General features: G+C 35.1%; 1 protein-coding gene across 1 annotated transcript in view; it reads right to left on the bottom strand.

Moving 5' to 3' along the window:
• Nucleotides 1–19,516, bottom strand: part of CFAP47 (cilia and flagella associated protein 47) — a 260,765-nt gene that overhangs the window by 224,059 nt on the left and 17,190 nt on the right. The window contains exons 15-23 of the mRNA XM_054291296.1: nt 18,816–19,060; nt 17,741–17,871; nt 16,515–16,637; nt 15,030–15,161; nt 13,713–13,790; nt 13,014–13,158; nt 11,391–11,485; nt 3,795–3,945; nt 740–840 (exon numbers count right to left, since the gene is read on the bottom strand). Of these exons, the coding sequence (XP_054147271.1) occupies nt 740–840; nt 3,795–3,945; nt 11,391–11,485; nt 13,014–13,158; nt 13,713–13,790; nt 15,030–15,161; nt 16,515–16,637; nt 17,741–17,871; nt 18,816–19,060 (1,201 nt within the window). The remainder of the gene's footprint in view (nt 1–739; nt 841–3,794; nt 3,946–11,390; nt 11,486–13,013; nt 13,159–13,712; nt 13,791–15,029; nt 15,162–16,514; nt 16,638–17,740; nt 17,872–18,815; nt 19,061–19,516) is intronic.

Raw genomic sequence — 19,516 nt, 5'->3', positions numbered from 1 at the left:
CACGTGGCTCACATCCAGACTTACAGGTGGAGATGCTGAAAATGGAAGAAGTTCAGAATAGATTTTCAAAATCCATTCTTTCAATTCAGTCAGATGACAGTGGAAACAAAAAAATAAAATTAAATTCCTTTATCTCAGAGTTACTCTCTCAGCTTTTGAAACATGCCTAGCTAGAAAAATGCCTTGACTTTGTACTATCATTGATTCCTGAATGCATTTGAAAAAGCATTTCAAGTGTTTTCATCATTGCCAAAAATATTTTGTTCAAATTTCCAACCAAAGCCCTCAGTGTTAAAGACAATAAATTATGTTATGTTTTGCATTCATACATATTATCTGTGTTGCAAATATTAAATTTAGTGTCCTTTTCCCCCTGTTAAGCCCTAAGTCATGACAAGGAATGTTTTGGGAGAGTGTCAGTTGGCACAGTCCCTACCATAAAAGAACTGGGACAGCAGTTTCACTTTTTGGCCCATCAAGGCACAAATCAGTTGCATCCTGGCCCCATCACTGGTATAGGAAGATGCAGAAAATCTTCAGAATTATAACATTCATATTCTTTATGAATTATACCTTTCTATTTCTTACACAATTCATGGTCAATTTCTCATAGTGCCCACATTTTCATATTGTCAGAGTTAGTGCAAGCCCAATTTTAAATTTTGGAAAAAATTTACAGTGATTAAAAGACAAACACAAAATCAAAAACTGAACAAAATGACAATGACAATGTCATTACCTGAGAACTCACACTCCTATCAGCAGTACTGGAATGCATGTCACTCAAATGTCCTTCAAATTTAAATTCCATTGAGGAGAACTCCACGAGTGGTTGAAGTCCTATTAGAAAAAAACAATTTAAAATGTTTACAAAGCATCATTCCACAAATATTTTCTCAAAGTACCTCCATAAAATCATTGTTTCTGTACATGTTTAGGGAAAATGTTTCTCCCTTTTTGATGGTCCCATACTATATACATGATTACTTTAATTTAGCTTATTATGACTCTTTAGTCACATTAAAATTATTTAAAATTTATATCTACCAGAGCTCTAGCACCTCTCCATATCACAAGAGCCACATGATCTTCCTCCTCCAGACGAATGCACTTACATTTCTGATAGTAACCATCAGACAAGACTTGGAAGATTTTATATAAAACAGCATTTCTTCTAATTTCATAGAGCTTTAACAAAAAATCATCACAACACATGAATTTTTAAAGTGGGAGTTTAGAAAAACAGAGGTATGTGTTCCCACAGCCTCATCTTACTTCTTGGAAACAGCACTGGAAATTAACCTAGCAAGCACAGAGAATCCTTTAATTAAAATCTGCACGTCTGCTCCATGCCCAGCAGTGAGCAATTCTCTTCTCCCTCAAAAAAACCCAAAGAATTTCCTAATCCCATATATCACATTATGTAAACAACAATATTATCTGCATTTCACTAAATCATAGGCACATAAACTCTATAAATTAATATTGTTGCAAATTAGGAACAGAATTTGCTGGAACCTTCCACCAACACACAACTACATCATTCACAAAGTCCTCAGCTCTCTCACAAACTGCCTGAGCCAGGAGAACACAGCACAGCTGAAACGCTGTCAGGGAAAAGCGATTATCTATCCAATCAAAAAATCTCTGACTTGGATTATTTAAATATATATATTATATAAAAATATATTATTAAAATTTCAGCACCCACAAGGCCATTACATTGATAGCACAAACTTCTCTTCTGTACCAGGCTTAGATAAACTTGTGTCTTTTCCAGTTGAGTTTCCTGTCCCAGTTTGTTTGAGATTTTTCTCTTTCAGTTCTTTCTTACATACACATAAATACTTCAGGAGGGAAAATCCCTATAAGTTTTTAAGAAAGAGACCTGCTTTCCTTCCCAAGTGCTGAAACACTTGTTTACAAGTTTACAAACTTTGTTAAAAAAAAAATCAAAAAAGAAGATTCCTGATGGATTGAAACATATGGACTACACTGAATTAAAAGACAAGGCTGACCATCCCAAGATCAGGGTGATTCTTTTCTCAGGGTGAACAACCCTGAGTATAAACAGCAAATATAAGATATTGATTTAAGTGCCAACCACATTGTCCCATGCAGTCTGAATCCCAGTAAACAACAACAACTATCCCAGAAAAATAAAAATTGTAAAAGCAAAAAACTAATGTGCCATAAGGCATCTAGCAGTGAGAATTAGGCATATTTGCCAAATCAAAGCTTAGAACTTTCAAGATACGTCTTACTCAGTTTTTAGTTTTTAATTTGGTAATTTGAAATTATTTAATAACAGACATAATTTTTAAGTTGTCAGCATGCAATCAAATCATCAAGTTCTTTTTTTAAAAGTAAAAATAATCTGGCTATTTGCCTGCACTCATATGATTATCTGAAATACTGAGTGGTCAAGAAACTTATTTAGACTTCTCTACCTCCTCCCAGACCATTAAGATTCCCAGTAAGAATTTAACTTCAATACTGAAATTTGAATAGAAGCTACACTTCATTTTTTCAACTATTTCTTAGACTTGAAAGTATTATATATTCACTTTTCTATTGTGTTACTTGGCTGATATATGTACTTTGAAGAAATTCTACATAATAGAAATATAAATTTGTGATAAAATTTGGATAAGATTGTCAATTATCCATGAGATTTAGGAATTGTATCTATTCACAAAGAAAGGAAAAGGAAATAAACATTTTCTTTTCACATCACTTAAATCACTTCTGCACTATACATTCGTACTTGGATTCATATTTTCATTTAGTGATGTGTTTCCTAATAATCTCATAGACATATGTACATTCACCTTTATTCTATATGTTCTCCAATTACATGTACCTTAGAAACCTGTAATATGAATTTACTTTCATGATAATATCTAAAGAAGGTCTCTCAGATTTCTTTGATATTTTAAAAGATCTCAAAAGACTTTAGAGAAAAACAAAGGGAGCAAAATCAAATATAGACAAATCCTAATAAATTTGAGTTGCTTTTACCCCACTTTACATATTTAATTGGCCAAGCCTTCTTAAGTGCTCCCAAGAGTTTTAAACATTACACAACCATCATTCTAGGAAGACACTCTGTACTTCACTCCCATCTCAAATAAAAAGTGGTTATAAATTAAAAACTGAGATTAGGAAAACCAGTGTATTCAAATATTCACAATTTATAGAACTACATGACAGTAAGAATAAGACAGGAGATTAAGAGAACCACAAATTATTTCTAAGAAAAGCAGACAAGAATTCTATAAGATATCAATTTCTTTGCTGGAAGTGAATGGCCTGTAACTTTGGCTATTAACAGCCTCTGACAAGCCAGATGGGATGAGGGACATTCAAAGGCACTTTAAAGGAGTTTTAAATACAGTTAGAGATCCTAGTTTTGACAGGAGAATTCCACAAAAGAGTATGAATGACATTCTACTTTTCTACACTTTTCAGAGGAACTGCTGCAATCCCTGGGATTTGCATGATGTAGTCTAGAAATACTAATAAATGGATAGACACAAAAGAAGAGTTTTGATAAACTAATTTTATATAAGGTGAATATAAATAAAAAAATTTCTTCCACATCATGATTAGATATAGAAAGTTCAGCTTCAAGTGCATTTATAAACACAAATCAAAACTTAAAAATTTTGCACGTTTCCAAGAAATGTACAAATTATACAAATTCCAATTAAGCAGCGATTCTCTGCAAAGCAAAACCATCACTCCAAGTCTGTGTATGCAGCAGGTGTGTAAAGGAGGCCGGGTTCACCCACCATTGGCTCTGACTCTGCAGACGGGCAGGGCCGGGCTCTCTGGGGGAGGCAGGGGCGCGGGCGCTCCGCGCTTCAGAGGCGCCGCAGGAGCTGGAGTTGGGTACGTGGCCCGAGGAACAGCAATTGGGAGAATGAAGTCATATGCTGCCACCTAAAGGGAAAGAAAATATCGTGGTCATTTTCCTAAAAAAAAAAAAAATCATAGGTACCTCCTGAACTATCTGAGTGGTTTGCTGTTTTGACAGAATTATTGCAATTCTGGATTAACAGTATTTTCATTCATCCAAACTCAGAATCAGTTCTCTAAGTAAGCAGTGCCCAGGTATTTTTTCCCCATTAAGGAAAAGTTCTATGATCAAAAGTACCAGATTTATCAGCAGAGCTACAGACAAGGCTTCTGGTAAGTCACAGCGTCATGTTCCACTCCTGCCACCCTCATGAGTAGAAAAAGATTGGAGCCACGGCCCAAATGCAGAAGCTCATGTGAGCAAAGAGGAGGGAAAACAAATCTACATCAGTTATGGAAGCCTTTCTCAAAGGCTGAAGAGCAGAGGTCAAACATTACAGTACACCCAGCATAAACAAAATGGGCTCTGATATCAAAGGTGAAATATCAGTTAAAATTGAGAAACCTTGGGGAAAAAAAAGGTCTTAAAACCTTTGTCATGAAATGCCACCAAATTCAAGGAGTCTAAATTACAGTGATTTTGAGCCTCATTTTATCTGTTCTATCAAATTCCCAAACTTAAGAAATGGTGTGTTTTGTACAGAATCTTCTTTTTTTTTTTACAGTCTGGGCATCAGAAAGGCCAAATTTATTTTAGAAAGCACATTTAAAGAGATTTCTTGCCTCTTGCTCTGTCTTTTCAAGGACCAACACACCAAGATAGTATGTTCTCCAGATAAAAGGTATGGATAACTTAATAAAGGTAATGGAAAAAACCCCAAAACTTCTGCACTAAAACCACTGTTACAGTCCTTCAAATCCTGTTTTCACCTTGAAGGCCACAGAAATCTTAGAAAGGAATTAAACCTATAAAATCTTCATGCTGCTTAGAAAAAGCAGTAAAACCAGCTATATAAAGATGCTATGAATCATTTAAAAGCTTTCAAAACCTGCAGAAAATAGTGCATCATTCTTCACTTTCACATCTCTGGTAGCAAGAAAAATATATAAATGATAGGAAAGAAAACCAAAAGTGTCCTAAGTCAGGGCATGAGGCACAAATCCATCTGTAACTGAGAAGCAAGCACACAGCACTGGGAGTGTGTGGAGTTCCAGCAGGGTCTGTGACACACAATTACACACTTCTGGAGAGTGAGGTGTGTGCTGAGCCTTGTGAAATGTTTTGTCTTTTTATGCTCAACTTGCAAGGAAAGTGTTGAATGAGGACAAGCTTTGCAGCAAGATTAGCACAGTCCCCTGTTTTATATTGATACTTCAAATCTAATCATGATTAGATTTTATAATACATAACTGGCTTTTCAAAATTGACATTTAATATTTTTTAGTAACTAAAACTCAAGATATGTCAAAAAGATTGAGTAAAAATCTCCTGCTTTTAATTATATACTCTTCTACTTTTAGTATCTCAAGTCACCCACATAAAACACTTCATCAAGTTACATCTTCAAAATGTGTTCTTGTAACAAAGCTAATTTTGTTTAAGTTTGGTGAGATTAAAATGTTTAGTCTAGAATAGATTTCATGACAGCACAGGCTGTGCAAAGGAGTGCAGTCTAGCACAGCAATTGCTCTTCATCAATGCTGGTATCTTTAGGCCCGACAGCAAAAAATGGAATCCCTTTTTCCCCCTCCTAAAGCAGCAAAACAAAACCTGTTTTTCATCCCAACTAACAGGAAAATTTGGTTTCTTTTTACTGTACAACAAAGGGGTTATTTTCTAAGAACTGGCAAACAAGCAAATATGTGAAAGACTCAATTCACTACACAGAGATCATGATGTTCACTGAAAACTTACTTTTGCTATGAAGTACAATGGTACAAATTCAAGGCCAAGATAACTCATAGAAATGTATTTATATAATTGAGAACAAATCATAGATCTTTTATTTGATTCATACATTAACTGCCCATTATGCAAACTACATCACAAATGAAAAAGCCTTTAAAAATTCTGTGTAAGTAGAAATCAGATTATAATACATATACATATTGCTGAAACAGAATTAAAAATTCATTTCAGTTATTAGGACTTCCCTTTGCAAGTAGAATCATTAGGTTTCTTTCTATAAATATTAAAAAAACTCTTTATGATTAATTTTTCATTTTTCAAACTCCATAATAGAAAATTCTCTCTTTTGCAAGATTACATTCTTTACAAAGTAATTACAATACTTAAAAAAAATAAATCCTTAAACTATTACTGGACTTATCATTGCTTTTTAGATAATTTATGAATACTTTATAGCTACTTATCTATTGAGATATTTTTCTGAAGCTGCATTTAACTTCACACACCAGAGAACACGGGAAGGGCAGGAAGGAAGCATCCTGGAGAGAGTTCTTTCACAAACACTCCTGTTTGTTAATATCATTATAAGAAGCATTTTTCCTGTCCTGATGTACACTAATTATGCATGTTGGTTGGAAAGGAGGAATCATCAACAAAGTCAGAGTTTTAGAATCAAAATACTTCAAAAGCTTTAAAAAGACAGGTGAGACAAAGGAGCTTTCTGTTGTGTGTTCACATGGAACACCTCCAAAGGATGCCAGGAAAAGGATGCTGGTCAGGCTGCCACCAGAAGTTAGCTCTTCAAATAAAAATAACAGTCTTGGAAACTTTTATTCAGATGGCATCTTAAAATACTTTCAATTTTTTTGTTTCCACTAGAATTAATAAACAAATAGAAGCTGTTGGTCATAAGGAATCTGTGAGATTATAAAAATCTCTACTACCAAGATTTATTTCCATTTATGAAATAGTTTTGATATGAACAGTTTGGTAGCTCTGAGCTCAACTGTGGATCCAACATGGCTGAATGGTTTCCTGCCTTGGCCCTAAATATCTGGTATAGGACAAGAAATAAAAGGGGGAAAAGCCACCTCATCAAACATTACAAATAAAACAGTATTTTACATAAAATTCATGGATCAAAAATAAACTGACGCACAGCTGTCAGGCGGAAATCTGTCAGTATAAAAAAAAGTATTGTTATTTTCAAAAAACACTTTCAAAGCAGTTACTTCATCTCTATCTTTACTAAGTATTCCAAGGCAATAGTATATCTTAGAAAGAATAAAATCTATTTCTCTAATTACTATTCTAATAGAGCATGTATTCTCAAGGTTGAATAAAAATTTTGCTAATTTAGAAATCATATAGCTTGTTTAGCACAAAGAATATGTGATATCTCTCTAAAATTACAGTGTTTCCTTTCACAGTACAACTTGCCAGGGAATTGCACATAAATCAATAAGCTAATTTATTACTTAGAATTACATTAAAACAACTGTAAAAGATAATAATACTCTTGTATTTATCATATAGATATCTTCATACCATGAAGATTGTTCAAGTATCTTGAAGCATTTGTGAAAAGGTTGACCTTAAATTTTCTTTATTTGTACCTCTAATACACAAATTCAGCAGGGATACAAGGAGACAAAATGCAATGTACATTAGAAAATATCATTTTGATTCAAAGTTAAACCTAACTGCAAAGCCAAGGGTTTATATCCTGCAATTGAATCCAATAGACACTCCCAGCCTTCCCACAAATTTAAATGAGCTTTTCCTTAAGATATACTGAAATCTTTCATTCCTCCTGTTTTATATCACAGAAAAGCAGCTTCCACAATGAATAATGGAACTGCTGTTCAAAGCCATCATTCAAAGCACTGCAATAAAATTAAATCTTTCCTTTGTAAATGGTCAGAGATGATGCAGCAACAATACCCTGTAATTCCACAGCTGCAGATTTTCCATAGAATTCACTTCTTACACGACAAATCTGTTCTTTCATTAGAAAAAGAGGAAAAAAGTCATTTAACAGGACAAAAACCCTTCCAAAACACCTGTCACCTCCCTACAACAAGCTTATGCAATAAGCTCTGACAGGTGTGACTTGTTCTATTTATCTCAATCAAAGGCACTCCAAGGCTTCATTATTACCCAGCTGTGTATTTTGTCCTTTTTCCAAGATGCTGGAATTGGTTATTTTCCAGCAGGTTTAAAAAAATATATTAAAAAACCCTCATTTTGAATCACTACACTCCTGCACTTTGGTTTGCATGCTTTCCCCAGCAGACCCTGCAGGACCTCTGTGAGCAGGGGACAAACACAGACAGATAGACAGACATAGATGATACAGATACACATATAGATTATAAAGATATAGATGATGTCAATACTGCTTTCATTGATAGCTCTGACTTCCACAGCCACCAAACACTAAGGTTAAACTCTCTGCAGTGAGGGGCAGAGCCCTGTCACCCCCAACACCTTCAAAGACACAGGAATAACAGCAAGGCACAGCCACACAAACATCCCAGCCTTATCTATAATGCATGGACTCCATTTTCTCACTTGGAATACTGAAGGAATTGCCTCAACATTTTTTAAGGTTTATTTATTAAGCATGCCAAGACACTCCATCTTTAAGAGCATCTTTTGAAGTCCCATGTATTAATGTATATTATATTTTAGTGAGAGCTGTAGCAGCTATTCAGAGTTCCTATGTATGCACTACATTTCTTGATCTGAAGGGTTTTTTAGCAGAATTCAAGACTGCATTCAAGACTAAATTACTTGCAACCTTACATTAATAATTCAGGTAGCTTTAATAAATTTTTAAGTACATTAAAACAATTTCATGGGGGTTTTTTATGTTTTTAGCAGTGCTCCTGAATTATTTCAACTTTTCCTTAGGTCTATTATCCACTTTGTTAAAGAAAACATCAGTATAGTGGGGGTTTGTTGGTTTCTAGGGTAGTGCTGTCAGTAATGACTACAACAGCAGGAAGTTCTAGTAAAACCAGAAGGCAGACAGAAAAGAATGTCACCTGATGGGACACAGAAGGTTTGCAGCAGCTGGGAGGTAAGCTGGGGAAGAGCAGTTATCAAAAAAAACTGAGATGAGATCAGAAAGAGCTGTTGCAGTGCACAGAGGCAGGAAATAGCACTTGCTACTGTGAAACCTGAATAGGGGAAGCTCAACACACAGAGATGAGAGATTTGGGGTTTTATTCAAAACTGGAAAATCAGGAAAGAAATGAGGATAAAATAGAAACTAATGTTTTAAGAAACAGTAACCACTGAGAGTTTCTGATCACAGTAAGAGATGCTGGTACCTCAAGCACTTTTTTAACAGGACTATGTCTTTAATTAGTATTGTGCATTGCAGGAGTTAAATGAAAGGAAAGCTACAGCATCCTGGGGGCTACATATACTTCCAGATGCTGCCTGTAGTCATGTGCCACCCTGGGTAACTCCATTTACATCAGTCAGTGCTCAGGGGCCAGCTGTGATGGTGTTGCAGCAGCTCAGAGGTGCTCACCAAGGGCAAAGGGAGACACAAGGACTCTGAGCACACCAGGAGAAGGGAAACTGAAGTAAAAACATGCAATTAAAGCAACACTTATTAGTTGGCTATGAGGGGCCCCAAGAAAATTTCCTTTTTGTAGTTTTTATTTCCTTATTTCTGAAGCAAGCTTTTTCTGTTTGCCAAAAAATTATTCTGAAGACTTGAAAAACACTTAGACCCAGAGTGTGAAAAAATTAAAAATAAAATCTGTAATCAATAGGGGCAATAATCTACAGCCTTTTTCGTTTGTTCTGGTTTTAGGGGTTTTTTGTTTGGTTGGAGTTTTTTTCACAAGAACAGTTACAAAACTGATCCCGTCAAATATAAAAATTGTTCTTCCAAATTTATACCACAATTAAAGCAGACTTCCAGCTGGCATAACCTTATCTTCACTTAAGCCAATGTAAACCAGGACAAATGACAGCTGGACACGGCTATCAATAATGAACAGCAATCCTGAACATCATGCTCAGGAACAAGCCAAATTAAACATAGAGAACAATTTACTATTTCAGCATTCTTCAGAAATATTAATTTACAGCAGTGTCAGTAGCAACACTTCTACTTTTATTCTATCCTGCAACTTGACAAGGAAAGCAAATAGAACTCAAATGTCACAATGGGAAACAGAGCTATTCTCTTTTCCATTGATTTCTTTTGGACTTTCTTTCCAAGTGGAATTGTCCCACTTCTTTCTTTAAACATGGCATCCCACAAGGGAAAAGTGTGCAGCTGAAGTTTTGTCAGTCCTGATTAGAATAACTATTTTACTTGCTTTATTAATAAAAATATTCCTATTGGGATGGTAAGTCTCTGCTCTGAATTCTTGTTCAACTTGTGGCCTGCAATGCCATACACACAGATTATTCCAATTGTCTACTCATGTATTCCCATTACTTGCCCTTCTTACTCAAAGGAAAATGCCAGCATTTTCCTTTGCTGAGTTTCTCCAGTTTGATTATAGGTCACTCATTATATTCTGTAGGTACCATTTTGCAAACAATTACATACTTTCCTGACACTTAAAAACATATGACAACTATTTATTTTCCCTTAATTCAAGGCCTGCCATACTACAGAAGGAATTTTTTTATAAATCTATTGACTCATATTCTGTCAGGAAAAATTATTTCAGGATAATGTATGGGCCATAAACTCAATCCAATAGCTTCCATGTGTATACAGAAGAAAATCACAACATTATCAGACACAGCCTGTAATATACAAGTATTATTTGAATGATGCTTTGAACAAAGGAACTCCATTTTATACCGCAGGAGTATAAAATGGAAAGCAGGAGTGAGAGGTGGGTGGTGGTGGAAAAAGAACACTCTTGACCCTTTCAAGATGCATAATATCTGTTATTCATTTTTAAGGTAAAAGTGCAAAAAATGCAATGGATTTATATGCTGTAGAAGTGATCCCCAGCTGCTTGTTCTGAAGCTGGTTTATGATATCATACACAATGTTTTTGCAGTTCATCGTTCTCCAAATATGTGGAAACCCCAAACCTCCAATTTCCAAAGCATTTTTCTATGGGGTTGGATTTAAAATTCACTTGAGTACTCTCTATTGACAGTTACTGCCAATAAAATGCTAATTTTCGGATGTAAAAGTAACTTAAAGTCTCATATCTTCAATTTTTTACACTCAAATAGCTCAACCAGAAAGCAACTTTTCCAATCTTTATGACACATAAAACTCATGTACATTTGCAGTTTCTTGGGTCATCTGGGAATGCAGGCAAGAACAGCTGCTAAAGAAGTTGGCTGCTGGTTTGTTGAATGATTTCATGAATGTGTGGTATGACATTTCAGTGTTAGTTTACACCATTTTTAATCCATTGAGGAAGTGTGTTTTCTTTGTGTATGCAAACACTTAAAGTTATAAAAAGGTTATTTAAGAACTTGTTTTCTTAACAACTGCATTACTAATTATAAAACTATTGCACAGACTAAAATGTTCATTTAAAGTCTCTATTCTCCCACCACAGAAATTTCACAGAGCATGATTTTAATTAACTGAATCCCCACTGTTCCATAAACCTACCTTTTTTGGTGTGAAGGTCAGGAAGCATTGCAAAGATGACTCTTCCTTTAGGTAAACTGTATAGAGATAAGGCTTTGAACGAGAACGGTCAATGGCTGCCAAACAAAATTCACAATCAAATTACAGATGTTACTGCATGAAATACCAACTCTATAATAGCTGCAGGATTTCAAAGTGATTTCCAGTATCAAGTATCTACATATTTGCACAGTAAGTATTTCTCACAAAGTTACAATGGAATATAGTATCTCTCATAAGGATTCTGAAGGTAATTCTGGGCAGTATTAATCACCAGCAATTTTCATGGAAGTTACTCATTTGGGAAAACACAATATTTCAGACAAAAAAAACAACAACATTGTCCTTTGACTTTGAATACAAGTGTTGAGCTAAAATACTTTATTACATAATAAACTAATACCACAGGGATAAAAATAATTGGCTGAAATGGGTTTGGTGGTTTGTTTTTTTTTCTAATTACTTTTAGGCATAATCTACATTTCCAATAAGGCTTGCTTCCTTTTCCAGACTTCCATGTTCAATTTTAAGGCACTGGCAGAAGCACAGGTTTCCAGCAAAGGTAATATTCCTCCAAGACCAGTATCCACCATGGAACACCAGGAGTATTCATCCAGTATTCACCATCTGAGTACTGAATCTGACTGGATGTCACAGGAGTGGTTTCAGGCACAAACTCTGATCCCATGCTGGCTGCCTGCCTGCTGTAAAGAGCCTCACAGCTCTTTTGGAAGTTAAGATGACTGACTAGGAGCCCTCACCTTCTCTTCCCTTTTAAGTGCACCGCATGGTAAGAAAACCTCTCTAATTTCAGAAGATCTTTTTTTGCATCATCCATAAATGCATCATTCAACATAAAGATACAACTAAATTTTAAGAATACTGTCTTGCAAAAGAATGATTCTCAATTTCCTGAGTTTGCAGCTTTGCTTGTAAGGCCTCTTGTCTCTGTAAAATTCTCTTGTGAATAATGATGGAAACATCCAAGGAGATGCCATGACTGAAGTAGGAAAGCCATGAGCAACAATGTGCAGGATAAGAATCTGCACTTGTTCTACCAAGCAAAAAAGAATTCATTTCTACTCCTGCCCCAATAACTTCCTGAGCTGAGCATTCATACAGAACAGAGGCCCTGTCATTAACCTGCAGACACCCTGTCCCTTTGGGAAAAAGAAAAAACTCTTACACTGGTGATGAAATGATCAAAGGGTAAATATTGTCCAAAAAGTGGGTATGATTCCATGAGTAGGAAATCAATACAATTGTTTGGCTTTGTTTTTTTGGGTTTCTTAATACTTTATTTTAACTGGTGAGAGGGTATTCATTTTTTTTTATTATACCTTACCAATCCTGGTGAGGAAAAATTGCAGAAAAAAAAGATCTACAGGCAACCTGACATTCTGCAAATATTACTTTTTTGCCAAATGTCATCTTATAGGCAAACCAAAATGTCTCCTCTTAATTTATATTAAGCAACAATTCTAAAATAATTGCTTAAGGTTTTCTTATATCAGAAAATTTGGCTAGAAATGGTCTGACAGATTTTCTCTCAGCATTATTCATTCCTATATGTAATGAAAATTCTGCTATAGCAAAAGCAAATACCTGAATTGTCTTCAGCATACAATTTAAAATCCTTATGTTCAATAAAATCAAACTGCACTCTAGTACAAGATTGTCCTTTGTTCTGCAGCAAAAATGGAATTGATTTTGTAGAGCCAACATAAACACCTTGATATTCAAATATTCCCTGTAAGTTTAAAGAAGAAAAATGGGTCAAACCACTGTGAAGTCAAGTTTATAACTGAATAAAATGTGAAAAAATATAATTGTGCAAGATTCACAATTTATAACACAATAACAGTGTTAGTTAATCAATAGTCTCACATAACTCTTATCTTTAAAATCTTTCCAGGACACAAACTAGAAGAGTTTAGAACTTAATATCAAGTCCAGTTACACCATCAGAAAAGTTTTAATCATTCAGTAAACAGATCAGTGACTTACTTTTCCTTTTTTTGCATTTTTTGCTATAACCACCTTAAGAAATACTCTCCCTTTTAACATACTTATTCCAGACTGCCAAATTCAAAAACCAAAGCTGTCAGCTATCATTTAGTGTAATTGTTACATGTAAATTTGGGTTTTAATATCTCTTCCTAAGTTCATCTCTTTCATCATGTTCTTGGGATGTTAGTTTAGGAAGAAATGAAAAATATGAAGTAGAGAGGAGCCACTTTGACATCTAGATAAAGCAAAATACTTAACCAGTCTTACCAATTGCTACAATTTCTTCACACTTACCACATCAATGCCTATTTCAGTGATCTCTGAAAATCCACTGATCCTAAGTGTGAGTTCTGCTGCATTCCTCACTGCTACCTACGTGAAGAGACAACACTGGGACTGTAGAAAAGGTCATCTTAATATAACTATCTCACCAAATCTCTCATAATTACATGAAAAAGTTTAACAAAAAAAAACAACCCAACCCTACCCCACAGATCAGAGCAGAGAGAGTCACTATAAATTGCACTGAAAATATGAAAATAACTCTACCCTTATAATACAATGCATTTTTGCTGCAGAAATATTAAGAGATAAAGTAAATGCCTTCATTTTCTAGAACACACATATATATATATATATATACACATTCCAGTGACACGTGGCTCCAAATCATGCCCTTGTGGCATACCACATCTGGGAAAGATACAGCTAGATAGATACAGCTGGTAATTAAAAATCCAAAAAAAAAAAAAAAAAAAAAAAGAAAGATAAAAAACACAACCCAAAGTTTTAAGAAAGACCAGTGACCAGTCTTCCCCAATTCTGCAGACAAAAATAATATCACAGGAGGTTGTGTTACTGGAATGAGTATTTTTTTTAAACAGGAAAAATCTGTCTTCAGCAGCTGTGAGGATTGGAATGTGTATCACAACACACACTGCTTGACAGAGGTGCTGGTACAAGGTACACACTATTGTTCTGGGGAATATTAAATCTGTTGTAAAAATGGAAAAAATAAATGAATACTAGATTTAACAAGCATATTATGTGCAGCCCCAGAAGATGGTGAATCCAGCATCAGTCAGAAATGGTAGCAAAATTCAGGCCCTTGATAGCATCTTTCTTTCCCAGGTTCACTTATCTCAGGAAGCAGGCATGCAGAAAACAAAATATGTTACATGCTTTTTGCACACCTACTATCAAAGTAAAGCTACTAGTAGAGCCATCTCTGAGAAAACCACAAAAAGAAGTCAAGAAATTAAAAACATTTGAGTATTCCAATCCTGTCTCTCTATAGATTACAGAAACTGCAGGTATGTCTACATTATCTCAAAAAGAGCAATCACCCATTGCTTCCAACAGCTTGTCAGTGGCATAATATGAATCAGCTCAAACTGAGAGGATGCTTTGATACTTCAGAGCAGGACTGAGACCAAAAAAAACCCAAAAAACCAAAAACAGAAGTTACAGCAGAAATGATCTGCTGCAAGAAAACCTTATTCTTAAAAAGCATTAGGACACTGGAAATAAAATCCAAAAGATGCACGAACATACACACACAAACACACAGGATAACACTCAAAAGCCAAAGCTCTTCCCATTTTGAAATACCTCCACTTTTTTATCAAAACTCATGTGTGCCTTTGGAGTGAAAGAGATTTTTAAATCAACAAAGCCTCCCACAGGAATCACTCCTTCAGAGGGTGTGATTTTCATTCCAGGCAGTGGGTTGGAGTCAAGAACCTTCACAAACACAAACAAGAAACATACTGAAAAAGGTGTTTGCATTCATTTGGTTTGGCTGTTGTTGTTTTATTTATACCAATGTATCTACCATAAAGCTTTTATATTCTTACAAGGAGAACCTTCATAGCATAGAATGCTATCTTGGACATAGAAGTATGGGAGAAAATGCAAGTAAACAAAGTAAAGTAACAGATTTCTTAACATAAATGTCAGTTTATACTGTGAAATAATTCTTTCCACCAATTGGAAACTTGGAGTTCTGAGTTTTGGGTTGTTTTCACTAAGTTATCAAAATTAAGATTTGCTACCTAGTAGGTCTTCCAAATATTCTACAAATTATTTTTTTCAGTGACAAATAAATTCACCACTTCTTTTTTGACACTCAATTCTGTATAGCTCAGTGATAATATTAGAAGTAAATACTCAGTTTACCCACAGTTAGAAAGGACAAAAAGGAATTTCTTCTCTTCTAACAGATAGATTTTTAAAGTATAGCTACACAGGTGATAGTGACCAAGACCAAACAGCTCTGTCTTGGCTTAAGAGTAATTCTGGAAGCTAAAAAGGCTGGGCATGTTTTTTTGTGTTACTGGCTATGCTGATTTGATTCTTTCAGGCCCAGCCTCCAACACTGTGGTACTACTTGTTATTTAATGCTCAGCTGATTAAAGAGAAATCTGGTACAAATCAAAATAAATTAAACATGTTTCTCAGTACTGTAATAATGCAGTAACAAAAACTCTGAGGATTTTAATGAAAATTATTTTCCATCACTAAACGCAGCAATTATTCTGCGACCAGCAACACTAAATGAAGTTAGGTTTCCTACTAATTGGTGTATTATGTCTTTACCCACTCTGGCATCCATCTAATCCCTTCTTCAATTCTTTGCAGAGCCCCTCTTGCCCCTGGATGTTGGTTTAGCAAAGTCACCCCATGTGCTGTGACTGCTCTGGGTCCCTGCATGCCCTGACTGGGCAGCAAGGGTGGGATGAGCAGCCAGTTTGCTCTGTCTCTCAATGCAGAAAAACATTCAATAAATGCATTTCCATAGGGTACCCCAGTATGGGGCTCCACCCTCACCCCTGGCGCTCAGGAAACTGCCAAAATCATTTAGGCCATCACCACTTTTCTTGTCTTTTGTCCCATCTACCCATCAGTGCAAATTTGACAGAGGGACAGAATTCCTATTTACATCAATCTTGTTTCTCCAGAAAATGTCACAAAAACCTTAATAGGTTCATATTTAATAACTGAAAACACAAAAAGCATAACATGATCTGGTAAAATTAACTCCCTTCTGCTCCTCAACCCAAGGAATTAAATGTGCTTGAAATAATTTTTTCTTACCTGGAAGTATGCATGGTGGGATCCTGTGTTTAGAATAGTGGCAGTCTTACAAGTAGTGAAACCAATTGGACTGTGAGCCAAGGAGACACTTTGAGCCACAAACTGAACTCTAGTAGTACCAAACTATTAAAAAAAAAAAAAAAGAGACAGATAAAACAAGCAAACCATATAACATGTTCCTAAGTACAAATAAATAATTCAGCCTCATTTTTTTATCACATAATGAGCTAATATAGTTGTGCAAATACATAAATTGGAAGTATTCAAATAGGAAAACAGAGCTTAAGTGTGAGAGAAGATTTACTTAATGTATTAAACTTATATTCAAATTGAACAGACTCAACCCTACAGATATTTCTGGACTAATTTCAAGACCAATAAAAATATTTTAATTTAACAGCACAAACTTCATTAACTCCAAATGTGTGATCAGGACCAGATATTTCAGAGATTTTAATAGCAGTAGAATTTTAAATATTCTAATTTACACACATCCTGGTTTACACATGGCAAACTTCCAAGATTTCAAAAGAAGAGGAAGAAAAGAAAAATAGCTACTGAGGAAAAACAACCAAAAACAAAAATGGGCTCATCAAAAGAAAGGGAAAAGTTTTCTTGGCTCCCAGTAAAAGTTCTAGAACATGCAGCTAGTAGTAGAGCGTGGAAAAAAAAAGAAAAACTCTTTCTTCTTCATACTACCTGGTATGCAATGTAAGACAACAAATAACTAACCAAAGCTGAATGTCACTGTTTAGAAGACTACCCAGAACATTGCTTCTCAAATACCATCTTCAAATAACAACACAAAATTAAATTAGGAGTCTGTTGTTACCTTGAAACTCTGAAACATACCTTCCCACGCACACCTAGATTTTTATTCCTTTAATAAATAATATATATATTAAAAAACTGCTGTATCACCTCTCAACATTTGTTTAGTCATACTAGGCAAGCAAAATAACTAGACCATAATCTATAAGGACCACTAAGCTGTGATGCCAAAGGTAGAATATCATCAAAAGCAAAAAAAAGGTAAATTGTCTTTGCCTTGCCTTTTCCATCCTGTCTTTGGAGAATACTCTTTAGTTAAACATGTTAAGTAAAAGCTATATGAAATTTAAATCATCTAATAAAAAAATAGATTATAATAGAAATATTTAAAGGTATTACTTGTTTAAAGAAATCCACACATTTTTCTTCTCTAAAGCTATTCCAGGAATTGTTACCTTTGCAGAACATTTCAAGTTAACTGAATTTCCTTTGCGCACACTCAAGGTGAATTGTCCTGTTTCTGGAGTGCTGAACCCTGGATGCCAAACAACTTCACACTCCACTTCACTATAGGGCTCCACAAACCCTAAATATATGTACACAATTTAGATGTTATAGCACAAACATGGACAACTGTCAAATTACATTGCAGAATTAGAAATAACATAGGCACATAAAAGTGAAATGACCTTCTATTACTGAATGTAAGCATACATTTCTTAGGTGTTGAACAGTCTGGTGAATTAAGTTATATTAGGTGTTGGATTCTCATGAGCATTACATAATCTATTTATTAGTAATCTGCAGTAAAACACTCAAAGTTTACTGGTATTTTTAGCCATGAATTAATCTAATATTCAAGACTGAAAAGAAAAATAAAAGAACAGACTATCTTTCTTGCAGAATAACAACTTGGGGAAAGACCGTATGCACTTTTTTGCTTGCAACTGAGTCTGAATTTGTATTAGCAGAAATATCTTTTCTCAAGAATCAGAGCACACTAATTCCAATACAGTTAGCAGTTTGTTCTTTAATAATGGAGCTCCAACATATCCCTGCAGAATATTATTTTTCAAAGAGAAGAAAGTAAAAGCTATACACACATCTAACAAATGCGGATGCATGATGCAAATACAGACTAATTCCAGACTGAATGCCATTTATGTTACTCAAACTTCATCAACTTTTTAGCAGCTTCATTCAGTGCTTTTGGAAAATTTCCTATCCTGATGAGACGTATGATGTTGCTGCCCCACTCTTGAAATGTCAGCAACCTGTAGTGAGAAAAATGTTTACACAAGCACTGCTGGCTGGGCATGGAGGCAGGGAGCTGGACTGAGCCTGCATTCAGGGCAGGGTTTACACAGAGAATGCTGCAGTGGTGCTGAGCTGTGACCTGATACTGCTTTTGGGACACACTGATATTGACAGAAATCTAAAAATATCGTTTGTAGCATCAGCTAAATGTTAGTCTTATTTAATACTGTTGACACATAAGATACATACACACACTGTATTTGCATAGCATACCTCTGGCTGGCTGTATAGTAAATGCATATTTTGTATCTTCATCTACAGGTTTCCAAATAAAGCCAGCAGGTTGGTTTCTGGGATTGCATACCCTCACAGTTCTTCTAAACTCTGTCCCTGCTAGGCAGCCAGAAACAGGACTCAAAATCACTTCCCTTCTAGACAGCTGAAGTTCAATAGGCTTTGCATGTGCAATTACCAGCACATGTCCAATGTGTTTGTTGTTTATTTTGTAACTGAAAGAGCTGTAACACAAAAATATTTATCTCTCAATATTTTTATGCATTTTCTCCATTACATTCAGAGTAAAATTTACCTGAAATATAACCACTTGCAAGAAAATACTTAGCAATTGAGTGTGGACACAAGACTGACAAGAGAAAAGTTTGCAGTTGTTTTGCATACTACTTAAATCATGTCAGAAGTGAAGATCATCCTAAAGGATGGTTAGTCTCACACAGTCATTTTAAACTTAGAAAACACAGAGCTCATACCAGCAGACTAGAGAACAGGTTTTTTATACATTTTCCCATGATCTGCATCAAAAGACATGAGCATGGATGCAAGCGATGGAATTCTAGGCTGGAAAGAGAACAGTATTTTCCATAAAAATTTCTCTTAGCAAATACACCATAATAACCAACTTTTTTCCCCTGATGCACCTCTACCTATATAAGGCTTTTCACAGAACAGATTTTTGT

Source organism: Melozone crissalis, unplaced genomic scaffold, assembly GCF_028551555.1.
Source record: "Melozone crissalis strain CALT ecotype California unplaced genomic scaffold, PUWL_Pcris_2 ptg000090l_1, whole genome shotgun sequence".
Lineage (NCBI taxonomy): Eukaryota > Metazoa > Chordata > Aves > Passeriformes > Passerellidae > Melozone > Melozone crissalis.
The sequence above is the reverse complement of the archived record's forward strand: the minus strand, read 5'-3'. Positions and strand labels throughout refer to the sequence as shown.